This window comes from Rhinichthys klamathensis, unplaced genomic scaffold, assembly GCF_029890125.1.
Source record: "Rhinichthys klamathensis goyatoka isolate OS25496 unplaced genomic scaffold, OSU_Roscu_1.1 h1tg000133l_1, whole genome shotgun sequence".
Lineage (NCBI taxonomy): Eukaryota > Metazoa > Chordata > Actinopteri > Cypriniformes > Leuciscidae > Rhinichthys > Rhinichthys klamathensis.
Genome location: NW_026606668.1, coordinates 1474841 through 1493636, shown reverse-complemented (window position 1 = coordinate 1493636; position 18796 = coordinate 1474841). Strand labels below are relative to the sequence as shown.

The window sequence follows — 18796 nt, the reverse complement described above, 5'->3', positions numbered from 1 at the left end:
TTATATCAGCCCATCGAGCTATATTTTTAGGCCCAGGCCACGCCCGCTTTGGCGGGAGGTGACGTAGTGGGCGGGAAGCACCCCCATTGGATCTGACGTCACCAAGGGCCTCTCTCGATAGGCTGCTGCAGTTGCCGCAGGACAGCCAATAGGCACGCAAGCCGTCTTGCCTATGTCTGCATGCTGCCGCAACGCGTTTTACATTAATTCAAAATTAAGGATAATTTTTGGCTTCAATATCTTGTGGAAAAGAGGTTTTCCCCCTAGCGTAAGATATTACGCAGTACTCGTTCCCTCTTCTAGAGAGAACCGAGGTTACGTCAGTAACCGAGTACGTTTCTCCATGTCCTAATGTTCTCACTCTCTCCACATGTGTCTTTTTCCCATGATGCACCTGGTTCTCCACCTCATCTTCACCTCTTCACCTCTGTGCTGTGCTGTTCGTTCGTTCGTTTGGGTGGCGGGGTATTCAGCCTCCTAAAAAGAGGTTGGATTATAATCCTGACTACTCCACACATGCTGTGGCACAGGTAAATCTACCTTCCTGTCCATCCATTCATCCTTCCTTTGCTGGTTTCTTTGCTCGTCCTACAATTTGCTGTTCTGCTTTTCACTTTGTCATCTATTATCTATATCTTCATCTTTCTCATTTCCTTTCACTTTTACTCCTGCCCCATCATTTATTTTCCAGATGGCAACTGAAAATCAGTTTGACCCACATATGTGGATTCTTATGTAAACTATACAAATAAAACAAATGTAAAATTAAATGTGAAATAATTAGTTAACATGATAAAGGTCACTTTAATTGAGGCTATCTCAGATGAAAACACTACTGAAAAATATGAGAAAATATGCCGAAACTTTAACACTCACATATGCATTTTGTGGTTTAAAATGTTTTTTCATAACTTTTTTTATTAGAATGTCCTTTTGTATTATTTTGTTACTTGCTGTCAGGTTTACTTCCTCTTCCCCCAGTTTTAAGATTTTAGTCTTAAAGGGATAGTTCACCCAAAAAGAAGATATTTAGAAAAAATGTTGGTAACCAAACAGTTTTGGTGATGATTGACTGCCATTGTATGAACAATAGTTCTCAAAGTATCTTAATTTATATTCTACAGAAGAAAGTAAATCACAGGTTTAGACCAACATGAGGGTGAGTAAATGATGACAGAATTTTAATTTTTGGGTGAACTATCCCCATAATTTCTTTGGAAATTTGCGGGGTCTTCTTAGAATTTCCTCTGATAAATGAATGTGTTCATGTGCATGAGGTAATGTTTGTGTTGTAAGGTTTTTCTTTCTTTCTTTCTTTCTTTCTTTCTTTCAAAATATGTTGTTTGAGAAGAGTTACATGCTCACAAGTGAAATGCGCCTTTGGTTTGGCTTTTTATTTATTTTCCTATCTGGCTTGGATCAGCATTGGTGTAAAAAAGCGGTGTTATGATTTGCTTTCCTTTCTTTTCTCTGATCCAAGTCGCATGGCTAAGCCAGAATGAACAGCAGAGACTGCTGTATTGTGCTCAGATTTGTTGTAATTCACCCCAGGCTGTGTCAAAGGAAAGGAGGCGTGGCGATCTTGGATAACATAATAGACTGGGCTTCTTGTGACCTGGTGCCACGTGCAGCCTCTAGATCTGTACTGCTTTTTTAGCTGGCTTTTGTTGGGCTCTGGTTTCTGTGGGGCCCTGTCCCCTTTTTTATTCTTACAGGAGGTCACAGTTCATTTACACAGTCCTTCAAGGTGGGATAGAGAGATGTGGAACCCTTGTCAGTCTTCGTTTTCTTTGCGCATGCGGGGGGAAGGTTGTGAGCGAGGCACAGGACGGGTGCGTTACACTTCTTTGTTCCCATGGATCTCACTCTTCCCTTTTATTGTCTGCTCTCTTTCAGTCATCCCTCTATCTCTCGCCTTCCGAACAGCCTGATGGGCCTTCAAGGTAAGCTCCCCTTTCATTCATATATCTTATTTTCTCACTCAGGTTCTTTCATTTCGCAGAGAGATGCTTATTGGATATCCATTGGAGGATAGAAACTGAGCATCCTCTGTCTAATTTTATTTGTTCATCATGTTTTAAAAGCTCTGCCACTCTTTATTTTAGTCACTTTAGTGTGTACAGTATATATGAATGCGACATACAATAATGGTATGTGCATTGGAGTGTTAAGCATTCTTTATACCTCCTACTGCTCTCAGATGATCTCTAGCTCAGTGACACATGCTGTTGTTCATATGGCGCATCTATAGAGTACATGATATGAGAACCCTGTTTTAGAATTGTTTAATGCATAGAAAACCCTGTAATCAGACTGTCATCGTCAATATTTGTACTAGAGTATGTTGTCCACTTTCTGACTAATTCTGGGTGGTGTTTACATTTTTCAAAATAGCATAAACAGTTTATTCATTTGGTTTATGCACTGTTTTTTAAGAATCATTGCAATTACACAGTTATTCCCTTAATTGTGAGTTTTTTAGGCATAAGAATAAATTATTTCTCTGTAATCTTGTTTACATACTATGTAACAAGTTTAGTGTCATTTTTGATCTTTGAATTTTAGTTTTGCAAGTGACTACAGGAAAAGGCGAAAGTCAGAACCATCTGTCACTCAAGCCAACACAGGAAGTGAGCAGAATGCCAGTCAAGTATCTTCCCGCCCTCTGGATTCCCATAAAGCACAGACATTGAAGAAGCCTACCATACGTTCCTCCCCCTCCTCACCATCCAGAGCCAAAGGTAATTTCCGACACTCTCACACAACTACACATGTGAATAGAAGGTGTTAGACTAAACGAATCTTGTTGATCATGCATCAATGCCTTAAGCCCAAAGTATACTTTAGCCGTCTATGTTCTGCGACGGTCCGCACACTGTCCGTGTGACGTATTTACCATCATCAGGAGGGTCTGCGGATGTCTGCGCACACCGTCCTAATTTGTGTGACTGTGCGAACAGTGCGTGTACAACAGCACATATGCAAGTGACTTGAGCACTTGAAAACAAAGTACACTAGATAGTGTGCACGCGCCATATAGTGTCTTTCCACACACACGGTCAAAGGAGTCTACTTTGAAAGGCTCTTGCTCTCGACTGTGCACGAGACAGAGCGGAACGCTGAAAATGAATTATACCTGGGCCTTCATGGGATATTAAATTATTGCAACATTTTTTTCGGCAGAATAACTGTTTAATGGATTTGTTCTATTACAATTTCTTGGTTGAATAGTTTATAAACAATTCCTAATGTATTTTTTGTTTGATTTATGTTAAAAATCCAAAAATACTCCTTTCTCTTGTTCTGTCATCATTAGATGGTCACATTTGTGGTTAGATAGACCTATTCTGTAAAATGTTTGAATCTTTGTAGAAAATCATAATTACGTGAGACTGCATGTTGTCCTCTTTCTCATATAACTATACTGACACTTTCTCACTGATACCTGTTTTATCTCGCTTTATCAATCTCTGTCTGCTGAGCTAACTAACCAGCTTTCCTGTCTCCTCTTTGTCATGCTGCGTTGGATGTTATTTTAATTCACAGCTGGAGACGCTAGTGAGTCACTCTCCTCCTGTATGAGCTCTCCAGGTATGGAGCATCCTTCCTCTCATCTCTCCTCAGACTCCCTCACTATCTCCACACCAACCTGGCGTGGCTCCAAGCGCTCCATCTGCTTCAAGAACGGTTGGCAGACAGGCCAACATGAAGCTGCAGAGACTTGGAGTAGCGTTGATGATGAATCTGCCATGACCCCTACATCACCACGGCTCAAATCACGCAGCTGTGATGACTTGTTGTCTGATGGACATGGTGCTAGTGATGACGGGAGAGCATCCACTTCTGTGACTACCACTCGCTCGGAAAGTGCTGGTTCGTTGCTCGATGAAGACGCTCCACAGAAGCCTCAAGTAAAAAGTCTTACCTCATCTCCCAGGGGGCGCCGACATCACCGCCGTAAGATGGCACATGATGCTCCAGGTTTCCTTCAGCTCTACAAGAAGATGCACCACATAGACCGTGAGCAACTGTTGCCGTCAGAGGTGATTCGTTCTGTACGTGCACGAATCCTCGAGTTGGAACGACTACAGCAACAACAGAGGCACAACCTCCACGGTTGGGCACCTTTTGGTCATGAGGTGCCGCAACACATGGTCCCAAACCGTATATCGGAATATGAACAGCTGATCCAGAAATCAAAGTCCATGCCAGACCTTGGTGACGAAAATGCCCCTTCGGGCACCACCACACCAGGGTCTTCAAGGGCCAGCAGCTGTCCCAAACGACGCTTTTCTGTTGAATCACTTTTGGAGGAGGAAGATCCTCCAGTAAGAGCTCGAAGTCCCCCTGAGGGACAACCAAGACCGGGACCAGAAATCAATAGCCTGGTGCCAATCCATGGGAAAACCCAGAGGCAGCATCAAGACTACTCGGACAGTGAACAGGACGCCTGTGCCTCCGAAATGAGCGACATCCACATAGAAGGGTCTTCACTATGTAGCGAGAGCGACCTGGATCATTGCTCGCTCACGTCATCGGAGAGCTTCTATGGTTCTGGGCAACATCACCATCATGGACACCATCACCATGGACACCATCACCACCGCCACCATCACATGCACCAGAGTGTGGGTCAGAGTCAAGGTTACCAACACCGCCACCTCATCAGCTCCTGTAAGGGTCGCTGTCCGGCGTCCTATACGCGTTTCACCACCATGCTAAAACATGAGCGACAACAGGAAAGGGCTCGGCAGGAATCCCACCCTGCTGTTACATCTCCACAAGCCCAACAGTCACCCAGTGAGTCAGGCCTTTCCAAACTGGCCTTCCTGGTCAGCCCTGTGCCTTTCCGCCGGAAACGAGGCTCCCCGCCGACCCAACGACGACATTGCAGAAGCGGACGACCGAAATCCAAAACTGCGATTTATGAGGCCTTAGATGCTGCTTTGCAGGACATTTATGACCACATAAGAGCGGAAAAGGGACAAGGACCAGCAAGGATGCCAGATGATAGCATATTACGGCGGTTATTGGAAGAGTTGCTACCAGACGTGCCCAAGCGTAGCTCCTCCTTGCGGGCTCAAAGAGGGTCCGGCTCACCCTCCTCGCCCCACGTCCACCAGCCTTACCATGGAGCCCACCAATGTGCCTCCTACCAGCAGCAACATCATGCAGACGCCTCCAACAACAACCAGCATAATGTTAATGCTAATGTGCACTGCTACTCAGGTGCAGCTAGTTCTTTATCCTTAGTTTTTATCCTTCCGTATCATTATTGCAGAATCCAACCGAAAACATGCAAACGCTTTCACTTCTTTTCTACATAATCAGCATGCTTCTTCAGCATGGCACCTAGTGTCGGATGTGAATGTATTAGGTAACTCGGTTGCCAGTGGTTTACTTTTAGGAGGAGGGACATTCTCATTCTAAAACATATTTTATTAGACAATAGTCAATATTTTGTACTTTTTTAGTACATTAGCTAATAGTTAGATTTAATGCTAACACATAAACTCCCATTATGAATGCATGGAGAATTTAACAGTGTTGTTTTTAAGCCTGTCTCATCCCTGCAGTTCATACTGTTTGTGCAATTATACAAGTGGAAAAGAAGTATTGGCAGTTCATGGTGCAATTCGTGTCTGGCTAGCTATATGCATGGTGTGTTTACTGAGTTTAATTTTATGATTTGATTTTGTGCCCTTGCCCGTCATTGATTTTTTATTTATTTTTATTTGCTGATGTATGGAATACCGTTGTTAAGCCGCTTTTTTATTTCCTATTTTATGTACTTTCTATGTTAAGTTTTGGTTAAATACAGTGTTCTGTGATGATTGTAGTATTTAGGCCCTTTTTATGTCAAGCGCATGCCATTTTATGTCATACTGTGCTGTTCTAGATCATCCCTTACTTTTTGTTCGACCCCAAATGTGAAATAAATATTTGTACATTTTTAAATTGTCTCATTTTCCTTTTGACAGCACTAGAATGCATGTGGTGCCACCATGGACACTACACAAGTGTGTTTTCTTTCGTTTGACTTTTTCTCTGTGCTTCCACAGATCAGGGCTCTGATACAGGACGTATCACACCACAAAGCAGAAGACCCACTCCAGAAAGAGAGGTAGATATGTTGCTATCCCTCATATCTATTTTTACATGAACTAGTTTTTATTTAATTAGAACCATGATTTGAAACCTGCAGGGAAAACATAATTGATTAAAGAGTAAATGTATGGTGATGGGAACCAATCAGAGCAAATCCTGAATCCTTATTGTGCAATGCCATAAATCCCATCATCTTGTAACCTTTATTTTGGTTAAGGTCTCAGAAAATATGGTTTAGGCGTACATATGTTGGATAGCTGATGGTCTTTTTGCTTGCCTCGTAGGTCTCCTCTAAGCAGATGACCTATCTTATATTGTCTTCTCTTCTCCATCAGAAACAGTCTGCCAGGGCTATTTATGATTTTAATGCTCAGTCTGCCAAGTGAGTATATATATAAAACTATGAGACTATAACATCACAGCATCTCACTGAATTTGAATCTGCAAAATTGGCTGTGCCAGCTTTTTTGTGAAAATTCATTTAATTTTACTCCCGCCATTCAAAACTTGTTCTTTCTTTTGTTTTGCATTTTGTAATGTGGCACTTTTTTGCTCTCTGGCTTCTGCATACTAAAGTGAAATTGGTCTCTGCATCGCAATTGAGCTCTGAGCTGTCAGTCATTGCATGAAAGTGTCAGCTTGCATGAAAATCCATGCTAATAAAATCATTAGAGAATTTCAAGGCCCATGAATTTCAGCCTGAAATTTGCATGTCACCAAAATACATTGTATAACAAAAAAGATAAGTACCACAGCTTGCAAATAACACATATACTATACAGTATATATATATATATATCATTTTACTAAATATGTATGTATATATATATATATATATATATATATATATATATATATATCATTTTACTAAATATGTATGTCCTGCACCTGCCTGTGATCACCCAGGGGTATCTGTCATTGTGCACCACAGAAAGGTTTTTGTTATTTGTTGTATCAGTAAGTTGAGATTTAACTGACCGATACAAGGTAGATTCAGTGTCAAATATGTATGAATAAATAGGTATAAATATATTATCCTTACAAAGTAAGTAATGCATATTTTGCCTGCACATGTGTGTGCATTTACAGGGAACTTTCCTTTAAGAAAGGGGATGCAGTCAACATCATCAGACAGATCGACAGTAACTGGTATGAGGGGGAAAACAGAGGTCGGATTGGGATTTTCCCTATCTCTTATGTTGAGGTCAGTGTCTATATAACCTATTGAGTTAAACTAACCCCTGACACACACTTAATCGTATTCTCTCTTGCTTTCTATCTTTTATTCTCTCCTTCAGAAGGTGGCATCTCCAGAGCGGAGGCAGCCTGTCAGGCCGCCTCCTCCAGCTCAGGTTCGAGATATGGGAGAGGCCATAGCACGATACAACTTCAATGCTGACACTAACGTAGAGCTTTCTCTTAGAAAGGCAAGTGTAAACACCTATAACACACCCTACAATCTCTCAAGCTCTAAAATATGCACTTACTAACTCACCCTAGCCTTAATTTTAAGCATGCATATTTGCTGTTTTAGGGGGACCGAGTGATCCTCCTAAGGAAGGTGGATCAGAATTGGTATGAGGGAAAGATTCCTGGCTCAAACAAACAGGGCATTTTCCCTGTGTCCTATGTCGATGCGATCAAGGGCTCTCCTTCCAAGAGCCCCAGTCACCAAGGAGAAACACACACACATAGGGCACAGAAGGTAAGTCTTGGACCAGTTTTGGACCATCACACCCACAAAGTCTGACCTTATTTAAGCCAATAAGTTTATAAACCAGTCTTTCTGATTTCTTTCTTCCTTGCTCAAGCACGATACAGACTCCCATTTCCTGTGGCTTGATTCTGCCACTAGGACACACCTTCAAACGGTCACTAGCGAATGGCTGTCCCTCACATTGGGTGTGTCCACCACTTCATGTGGCAGTCCAGTGCCACCCACCCCTCCTCCCTTACCCAACCACCTACAATACATAGGCCTCAAATCCCCTGCTCCACTTGTGAAAAGGGTTACCCCACCACAAAACCCTTCCTCCCCTTTTTTCAGCCATGGACCAATCACTTCAGAGTCCTCAAATGTTTCCCATGAACTTATCTACAGAGATAAACCAACAGACATAGATGTAAAAGAAACTTTCAGTTTACCCATGAAATGGATCACAGACTATAATCAACAGCTGTTAAGAACTAAACGAAAGGAGCATAATGGCAAAAAGCTCTTAGAAGATATGTATGTAAAGGAGCACAGCTTGAAACAAAACTATGACCCATTTAGGCCAAAAAGCGAACTTGATCCATATGGTGAGCTTATGTCGACGTTTCTAAAAAATCAACTCCATAATGAACTTCAATGCAGATTGGCCAATCGATCGAAAAACATAGCTATTCAAGATGTATTACCTGATAGGCCTATGTCCATCAGTTCAAGCCACAAATCAGAAAATAAATTGGATAAACATCATGATATCTGTGAGAAAAAGGCTGAGGAGCTGCTGTCAGTCATTTTGAATGAGAAAACAGAGTTTTACAGTCCAGTAGCTGCACTAAAATGGGAGGAGCTTTCGGAGTTGTACATACAGGAAGAGGATGATGAAACAATCAGCAGATCAGCCTTGGAGGCTGTTTCAAAAAAAGAGGTGCAACATGCAGTGTGACAGAAGCATGATAGTCTGGTTGTGTGTCGAGAGTAAAAAACTCTTAAACCTTAAGTTCAATGGTATTTTTTTGTCAATTCTGAATTTTTTTGCATGTTCTTTGACTAAATTAAAGGGGCCATATCCAACATATTTGTAAAAAATAATAATAATTCTCCGAAGTCCATATGTATAGTGTTTTTCAGTGTTTCTTAAACAGACTGGTTTTGCATCTGAACCTTAATAGCCTCTTCACACCAAGAACCATAACTATAACGTTAACTAGCATCCACACACCCACAGACGATAACTTTCTGTAATAATATATAAGTGTGCGCTGTAGTTATTGTTGTCTGCCACTTTAAATGCTCATTTTAAAGTGAAGGGGATTCTGATTGGCAGTCAAAATTTGTATTGTTCATCAGTTAAAAAAAAAACATTCTGAAAGTGATTCCAATGTTATCGTTCACCTGAGCCATTAGTTGTGGTGTGGACTTCCCTTTTCTCATAGAATTAGAATGATTATAGTTGTTATAGGTATTTATCATTTATGGGTTGTGGCTTTTCTGTCAGGGTCCGTTGGAAAAAGATTTATGAAGATATGCCCAGTTTCCTGAGTGGTATCATCAGATTCACCAATCCTGCGTTATCCTTATTACTTTGCCATTACTGGACGTGCTAAACTTCTGGATACTGAATAGTTGTAGATAAGTAAACATTGAAGGTTATATGGCAAGATTTCTGAATAGAAATATATAGTCTACTTTAATTCCATTTCAAAAGATCAAGGAAAGTCCTGTTTTCCATGATATGGCCCCTTTAAATAGTCTTTGTCACACTAGTTGTGTGTGAAATTTTGACAGTCAGGCTTACAGTTGTAAAAAGTAGTTCACTTCAGTAGTTTCAGCTTTGTCCTTCTCTTTGCCAGGCTGACTCCTCCTCCATCACTCCATCTCTACCCTTCTCCTCCTCCCCCACCCCTAATTCCTCCCTTACTCTGTCCTCCATTAGCTTTTCTCCTCCACACATTGAATCATCTGCCTCTGGTGTTCACTGTTCTCCACCGTCTTTTTCCAAACCTTTTCAATGTTCTATTTCTTCACCTCTTCCTTTGGTGCCCTATTCCTCATCTATCCTCCAATCCTCAGTTGTTTCTTCCCCTTCAGACTCTCCTCTCCCTCCCTCTCTCTCCACTCCTACTTCTCCTCCTCTGTCTCCTCCAAACTCCCCAATCCCTCTTCCTCTTCCTCCTTCAGCGACTCTTAACGTTTATCCTTCTTCGGCCTCTTCTTTGCCTTCTAATTATCAATACATTTCATCTCCTCCTCCTCCCTCATTTCCGCAACCACTTCTTTCTTCTGTTGTTCCTCAGCTATCCTCTCCTACTTCCACTCCTATTTTCTCAAATATCCCCTCCTCCCACTCTCCTTCTCCTCCCTCCTCTCCTCGTTTCTCGCCAATCCCACCATCTCCTCCTTTATCCCCTATTCCATCTTTCCATCCACCTCTTTATTCCTCCTGCCAGCCTCTTCTTACAACTATTCCAGCCTCGCCACCCTCCACTCCTTCTCCTCCTCCATCTTCTTCAAACCGCATCCCATCTCCTGAAATTCCACTTTCTCCTCCCAGTTCTCCTACACTCCTTTCCTCATATCCTCCCTCCTCTGTACCTGTAGTCTCCACTCAGCCCTCACCATCCATCCCCCCATCCTCTACATCTATTTCTCCTCTCTCCCCACGTTCACAGCCTCGGTCTCCTAAGATTAAGGTAAAAAGAATGTACAAAACAGTGGTTTCAGGGGTGATGTGTGGTGCATGCACGTGTGTATTGATGTGCGACATGTAGAATTATTTTGACATTAAGCAAACATTAATAGTCATTTCATTTGTGGAAATTAACCCCGAACCTTCAGAAAAAAAACCATAAAGGCTATGTAAATATGTGAGCAATAGAAACATATTAATTTAATACAAATGACAAGACTTTATGATGGTCTTTTCTTCCCTATTGTAGTATATCTAATTGAAATGGCTTCTCAAACAAGAAAAAATGTAGGACGGGACTTGAATTTTTCCATCAGAAACTGATTGGATCGTTGTTGTTCGCTCTTGTTGTGATCTCATGTGAGTGACAGGTTGTCCAGCCCATCAGAGAAGAGATGTTGTTGTGAGAGGGAGGGGAAGTTATTTTGATTTAAAATTACGAGGGAATTAAAAATTAAATATAGATGTGCACAGATAAATCATTTATAATAAATACATCATCATATTGTTCCAAACCTGCAATAGAAATATTGCAAGCTGCAAGCTGCTCTTGCCACACACACAGTTCATTGTGACCGATGAACATAATATGGACCACTTTTGTGCCTTTATGCTGTTTTCTGTAGGTATTTAAAATATATCACTATTTCGGTTATCAACTGTTTTTAGAGACTTATTTTTTTAGTGGATCTTTTTTTAGTATTGACCGATATTGAATATTTAATTAAATGTGCATGTCCCTATTTTTACATTTATATTACAAATTAAACAAATTAATTTAATCTTATATTAAATTAATTCATAAAATCTCAAAATGAACATCCATTTTAATGCCTAAATTCAGCATTTAAAATGATTGTCTTAGTGTTTCTTTTTAAATAAAAAAAAGTATATAATTTTAATTATCAGCATTTTATCAATAATCAGCAATAACGTGAATATTATCAATGTCAGACAGATTTTTAATATACCTGTCCTTATTTTTAGCTTAACAGCCAGTAGTTACCAAGACCTGTTTTTATTGCAAGAGCTGCATAAAACTTTATTCTGTCTACATCAGAAAATAACATATGGGTTTTTTTTTATGACATGGGGTCCTATCCATTCTTTCTCTATTTTTTGTTCACTGAAAATTTGTTTTCAATAATTTTGTTGGTTGAATGATCGACAAACTGAATGAACAGTCCTTATATTCCTCATTCGTTATTTTAAATACGGTGTCAAGGGTCCATAGTGCAAGTGAGACAGGTGTGTTTTTGCATGTCTGTGTATCTTACTTGCCCAAAGTTGGACTGTACTTATCAAATCCCTAATAATTCAAGATTTTGGAATCACTACTAAAACTGAAATGGAATTAACACAGCATTATTTATAACCTCATACATAGTCTTAATCTCAATGCCAGCAATGGATTTTGTTTGAGAATGCTGATCTCTGATTGGTTGCCTTGCATTTGATTCTTGCAGACAGTTTATAGGCAGGAAGTGGTGGTTGGGGGTAAACCACCACGTAGCCCCATTTCCACCAGGAGGCGCTGTTTATCTCCCTGTTTATCACCCAGTAGAGCACGAAGGGTAGGATGGAGTGTGCTGTGACACTAGCACCAGTGCAGACTGGGAAATGAAGTCCTTTCTAATCTCTTTTATAGTCCTCTGGTCGCATCATGGGTGGATTTCCTCTATGTGTGTATTGTAACAACAGGTTCTGTGATGTCGATGAAGACTCATAGAATGACATCATGTGCCTGGATTTGGCATGATATTCTGACGCGTTAAAGTGTTACATACACACTATAGTGACGCTTTCCACTCTTTTTCTCTGTCTCTCAGAAAATGATGCAGGATTCCCAGAATGCAGGCGGTGACCCGTAAGTACATTTTACAGTTGTTGACACTGTCTGTGTTGTTTTGTTTATTCACTGTCCAACCGTAAACAGCACATTTTAAAAACATTATTTTAATGTTGCTCAAGCTTCCAAGCTGTCTACAACTATGTGCCTCGTAATGAGGATGAGCTGGAGCTGAAGGAGGGGGACATTGTTGATGTCATAGAGAAATGTGACGATGGCTGGTTTGTGGGTATGTCTTTTATAAAGCTACTATAGCACCTCTGCAAATGGTATATAATTTTCATTAACAAGACTTGCTTGAATGCTATTCTTTTGAACTTCATATTCATGAAAGAATCCCGAAAAAGATGTATCAAGGATTTCACAAAAAATATTAAGCCACTCAACTGTTTTCAGCTTTACTATCACAGGAATAAATAATTTTTAAAATAGTTATTTTAAATTGTAATAATATTTCACAATATTACTGTTTTTACTGGGGGGTTTTTAATCATATAAGTGCAACCTTGGTGAGCATAAGAGTTCTTTTTAAAAATATCTTATTGACCCCAAACATTTGATCTGTAGTTGATATACTAAAGGATTTTATGTGCTAAAGACTGGCAGGCTGTACTTTATGTCAGGGTTCGTATAAGGTGCTTAATTAAAGTACTTGAAGAACTTGAATTTGACTTTTTGTAAATTTAAGTCCTGGAAAACCCTTGAAAACGTCTCTGGTTACTTGCGTAACCTATGTTCTCTGAATAGGGAATGAGACGCTGCGGAAAGCACAGTGGGATATCCTCTGGATGTGCCGATTGCCTGAAGCCCTATAGAATCACGCCAATTCATTGGCTGATGGCGCTCGCGCAAAGCTGGCTCCGCCCCGACGGTCTTACGTCGTAGCATGATGAATGCGCGCGCGCCATCCTCTCCTCAGATTTCTCTGCCGAAAAGAAAAACTATCGGCAGCGCGAGGAGCTTGGCAGCGAACGCAGCGTCTCGTTCCCTATTCAGAGAACATAGGTTACGCAAGTAACCAGAGACGTTCTCTTTCATAGGTTCACTCAACGCTGCGGAAAGCGCAGTGGGAACGAAATACCAAACTCGCCAAGCTAAGCGCTGCCATAACTGGTACCAGACCAAATAATAATGACCATGAGGCCATGCTTAAAAATATTCTTGTTTGCCGTAACCCGACCGACCCTGTCAAATTAGGACCGACCCAATTATTTATTTTTTTCCCCTTTTAGTCCGACCGACTTGCCGGTTGTAAACTTGCATTAAGACCGACCGATTTTTTTTTTACTCTTCAAACAACTAATACAAATGCAATAAAATAATATACATTTATTATAGTAAGTATTGTGAATATAAATTGCGTAGGCTACGTTCTTTCTTTTAAATAAAAACCCGTGGCGTCATCTATTATGATTATGTTTACACCATTGGTTTACGCATGTCACACTATGGCCTGTGCGTTCGCTTCGTTTCATTCACTGTCAATGGTTCGCGCTCGGTGATGATGGCTGCGGCGCGGCTGCTTGTGAAATACGTCTGTATGAGCCTACATTTAGTCGCTCATTATTCGAAATTCTTAATGGTCAAATAGGGAATCGATGTTAACGGCCTTTTCTCGGAGCCCGTCCAGCTCGTCATGACATGCCCACCGCGAACGCGCGTCACACAGCAACTGCAGGCTCTGACAAACAAACACACATAAGTGTGGGAAGCCAAACACACCGAAAGGGGGACGAAACGGCGCGGTGTGTTACAGAGTTCGCGCTGCGCTGACTTGTAATCTGCGTGGCTCAATGGACCGAGACGCGCGAGCGCGACAGACGCGACAGCGCAGGAGAAGTGTTTGCTTGCGCCAGCCAATGGTCAGAGCGGCGCGAATTAATCTCACCAGCGCCGCGCTGACCAATAAAACAGCACATCCCATACCGAAATGTACTAAATTGCACAAAAGAAAATCGACCATTCCATAATATGTCAGGACTACTTAATCGGCCTATAGTTTCCTACAATGCGCCTAGCTATTTGACCACACTGATTTCCGTTAATAATAGCAGATGTTTATGGGTCAAATCTCTCACTCTCTCCCTGCAACTTTTTGTTACCCTCCTTTCCTGCCCCTAGACCAGAAAGGGGGCTTGTAACAGTATGGGTCAAATGTAAACGAATGGTGCCAAACGCGCTGTTTTATTGGTCGGCGCGGCGCTGGTGAGATTAGTCATTTTAATTTATTTGTTTCCCTCTGAAAATCCACTTTCATTGAAATCTAGTGGCTCCTTTTTTTCTTTTGATTCTGCCTATTTTTTTCCAAATGAATGCAGCTGGAATTAATGCAATAAATATGTTTGTTTTTTTACAAAGATTTCAAATTGTTTGTGGTCTATAACCTGTATCAGAATGAGGTTCGCAATGGTGCGCCCGAAGGCATGGGGGTTGAAGACCCAGTCAGTGACGTCACGATATGCAAATTTGTTTAAATTCATACCGACCTAATCACCATGACCAAAATTATCCTTTTTTTTTACATTGAATCTTGAAAAAAAAATATATAGACCTACCTACCGACCCTTTTTTTTTTTTTTTTTGCTGTTACTGCAAACCAAAATATTTTTAAGGATGGCCTGATCGGTTCAAGCATATAGAACCTGGGAACCTGGAGTCATGTCAAGATCTAAATTATAGAACCTCACAAAGGTGTGCGGAGAGGACCAACCTGCCGCCACACAAATGTCTTCCAAGAGGGACCCTCTAAAGAGAACTTGAGAGGAAGCCACACTTCTGGTGGAATGTGCTCTGATGCTAAGAGGTGAAGGCAAACCACACACCTCGTAAGCCAGCGAAACAGCGTCCGTTACCCAGTGGGAAATCCTCTGCTTTGATGCTGCAAGCCCGCGGCGGCCAGCACCAAAACATACCAAGAGCTGGTTAGATTTCATCCAACCGCCTGAGTGATCTACATACAACTTCAAAGAACGGACCGGGCAGAGCAAGTTAAGTTTCCTGTCTTCCTCAGAGGCAAAAGGAGGAGGGTGGAAAGCGTTAAGGTCAACAACCTAAGAGCGGAATGCCGTGGAAAGAACCTTGGGTACATACCCCGACCTCGGCCTCAAGGTAACCCTAACCAGGCCTGGGGCGAAGTCCAAGGATGACTCACTAATAGAGAGAGCCTGCAAATCCCCCATCCGCTTTAGTGAATATAAAGCCAACAAAAGAGCAACCTTAAGAGTCAGAATCCGCTCAGGGGCTGACTCCAAGGGCTCGAAGGGAGCCTCTGTCAAACCCTCCAGGACTACTGACAGGTCCCACGAGGGGGGCGAGCCAGTTTCAGGCGCCTAACCCCACACATGAAGGCAAAAACTAACCTCAGTTTCCCCAAGGGAATCTCATCTGATTCTCTATGAGCGGCAATAGCTGCGACATATACTCTGAGAGTGGTAGCAGCCGCTCCGGAAGCAAACTTTTCCTGCAGAAATTCCAGCACTGAGCCTACTGGGCAGCTAACTGGGTTCCTATCATGTGTTAAGCACCATGCCTCGAACACCCTCCACTTGGAGGAATACAGCCTCCTTGTAGAAGGGGCTCTAGCACTCGCAATGGTCTCCTGAATGTCGGTTGGGAGATCAAAGCTTAAAGCTAACGGCCTCTGATAGGCCAAACGTACAGCTTCCAAATGTCGGGGCGAGGATGCCATATTCTGCCCTGAAGCTGGGAAAGCAGGTCCTCCCTGACCAGGATCTCCCAGGGGGAGGATTCCAACAGAGGGATCAGCTCCAAAAACCATGGCTGGGACGGTCCAGAATGGGGCTACCAGAAGGAGGCGGACTCCGCTCTCCCTCACTCTGGACAGAATCGCCTGGATCAGCTTGATGGGCGGGAAAGCATAGAGTTTCTGCATCGGCCAAAGGTGGGCGAATGCATCTATCCCCAACGGAGCTGGAGGGCTCAGGTAGAACCAAAGCGGGCATTGGGACGACTCCTGAGATGCAAAGAGGTCCACTTCCGCCTTCCCGATCATCTCCCAGATCAGGGCCACCGTCTGGCTGTTCAACATCCATTCCCCAGACCTGAGATTCTGCCTCGACAGGAAATCTGCTGCGAGGTTCAGAATCCCTGATACATGAACTGCTCTCAGAAAGAGGAACTTGTCCTGGGACCACAGGAGAAGGTGACGCGCATGCCTGTCTAGGGTGCGCGATCGTGAACCCCCCTGTCTGTTTACATGGGACACTACTGCCATATTGTCCGTTCTGACAATGACATGGTGTCCTTCGAGGAAAGGGAGAAAGTGGCAAAGAGCCAGCAAGACAGCCCTCAGTTCCAAGCTGTTTATGTGCCTCGAGAGGGTCTCACCAGTCCAAACCCCACACGCTGGCCTGCCCTCGAAAACCGCTCCCCAGCCGGTCAGAGAGGCATCCGTCGTAACCATCTGGCGACGGAATACCGCACCCATACCGACTCCTTTCTGAAGGAAGAGGGGGTCCCGCCAGATTGACAGGGCGCGAAAGCAACTGCGTGACACCTTCAATAGGCGAAGGGCTGGCCCCGTGGGCCGAGCCCCTGAGAGCTTTATCCACCACAGAAAAGGTCTCATGTGGAGTAGCCCTAGAGGTAGCACAGGGGAGGCCGCGGCCCAGAAGTCTGCGGCAGGTGCTCACGGAAACATGCTGGCCTAGCTCAAAGCGGGACAGACATGTCACCAGACTGGAAATCCGTGCAGGAGCCAAACGGGCCTGCATAAGAATGGAGTCCATGCGTACCCCCAAGAAAACCGTGCTCTGAGCTGGAGTAAGAACGCTCTTCTCCGTATTCAACCTCAAACCGAGAGACTGAATATGACGGAGGACAATGTCCCTGTGGTGAGTCACCAACTCTCTGGAGTGGGCTAAAAGGAGCCAATCATCCAGGTAGTTGAGTATATGGATGCCCTGGAGCCGCAGCGGGGCCAGAGCAGCATCCATACACTTTGTGAACGTCCTTGGCGCTAGAGCGAGGCCAAAGGCGAGGACCCTGTACTGGTACGCTTTTTCTCCAAAGGCGAACCTGAGAAACTTCCTGTGTCACCGTACGACCTGGATGTGGAAATAAGCATCCTTGAGGTCTACTGTCACGAACCAGTCCCCCAGCCGGATATGAGATATGATGGCCTTCAGCGTCAACATTTTGAATTTCCCTTTGTAAAGAGGGAAATTCAACCGGCGAAGATCCAGTATCGGACGCAGGCCGCCTCCCTTCTTCGGGACCAGGAAGTAACGGCTGTTGAAGCCCTGTTCGACTTCCCCCGAAGGAATCTCTTCTATCGCCCCCTTCAGCAGAAGGGATGAAATCTCCTGCTGTAGTACAGAAGCCTGAGCGGCGCTGTCGACTACAGTAGGAAAGACCCCGTTGAAGCAGGGGGGGTTGCGACAAAACTGAAGCGCGTAGCCGAGCCGAACTGTGCGAATGATCCAAGGTCGATACCCCTGGTAAACGCTCCCATTCTTGAACGAAATGTGATAGAGGGAGAGGAGTGTTGCAGTGCAAGGGACATACCTGAGGTAGGGTGTCGCGCTGGTTCCCATGGGGAGGCGTGGTTGACCGTGGAGGAGAGCGCTTGGCGTCCTGACACGTACTGGGGGGTACCACCCAGAAGTAAGAAGATAGAAGTAACTGGGTCCGCCTGCTCCAGAGGAAATCGAACTGTGCCTCCGAGGAAGCGTTTGGCGGGTGTAATGTGCACCGGGAGCGAGGGGAGAAAGCAAGACGCGTCTCCTTCCTCCTGCGCCGGACTGGGTGAAGAGAGTGAAACAGGACCTGCACTTCGAAACACACTGGCCCTCATTTATCAAAAGTGCGTACACCAAATTTCCAGCGTACACCTGGCGTACACCCAAAACCACGGTGACTTTGAGATTTATCAATATGGACGTTGGCGTACGGCACGCTCAAATCCTACGCCAGCTCAGGAGGTGGTGTACGCACGTTTTGAGTTAGTGGGGAAATGCCCAGAAAAACAATTCCTAACACCACAAAATGCACTGACAAACTAAAAGATATGATATATTACGACCCACTGTAAAACAAAAAAACAACAACATAGTAATTATTAACTTCAGTGTTTATTTTTGTGCAACATGGACTTCAATGTTTAATTTGTGTGACTTTACCAAAGCATTTGATTTGTAAGCATATGTATTCCTTCAGTTGCGAGCCTGTGCGCTTTACCCTGACGTTTCAGGGTTTGGCCCGGCAGGTGCTCACGGACTGGGTTCGGTAACGAAAGCTTTCAATGACCAAAAAATAATTCAGACTGACAAAATAATAAAAAATACATTCTTCTTCTTTTATATAATAATAATAATGACATTCTTCTTCTAAATAACAATAAGCGTCATTAATAATACAAATCATACTAATAAAAAGAAGAATATTACAAATTGTCATGCAATTATTAATGTGAATGAATGGT

At 43.1% G+C, this 18796-nt stretch overlaps 1 protein-coding gene across 1 annotated transcript in view; it reads left to right on the top strand.

Annotated features, from left to right (window-relative positions):
* The window catches only part of sorbs2a (sorbin and SH3 domain containing 2a), a 61286-nt gene that overhangs the window by 36749 nt on the left and 5741 nt on the right, over positions 1-18796 (top strand). Inside the window, exons 13-25 of the mRNA XM_056256749.1 lie at positions 474-530; positions 1897-1943; positions 2566-2741; positions 3547-5229; positions 6063-6124; positions 6444-6490; positions 7198-7312; positions 7407-7535; positions 7643-7813; positions 7920-8744; positions 9670-10509; positions 12335-12372; positions 12477-12583. Of these exons, the coding sequence (XP_056112724.1) occupies positions 474-530; positions 1897-1943; positions 2566-2741; positions 3547-5229; positions 6063-6124; positions 6444-6490; positions 7198-7312; positions 7407-7535; positions 7643-7813; positions 7920-8744; positions 9670-10509; positions 12335-12372; positions 12477-12583 (4297 nt within the window). The remainder of the gene's footprint in view (positions 1-473; positions 531-1896; positions 1944-2565; positions 2742-3546; positions 5230-6062; positions 6125-6443; positions 6491-7197; positions 7313-7406; positions 7536-7642; positions 7814-7919; positions 8745-9669; positions 10510-12334; positions 12373-12476; positions 12584-18796) is intronic.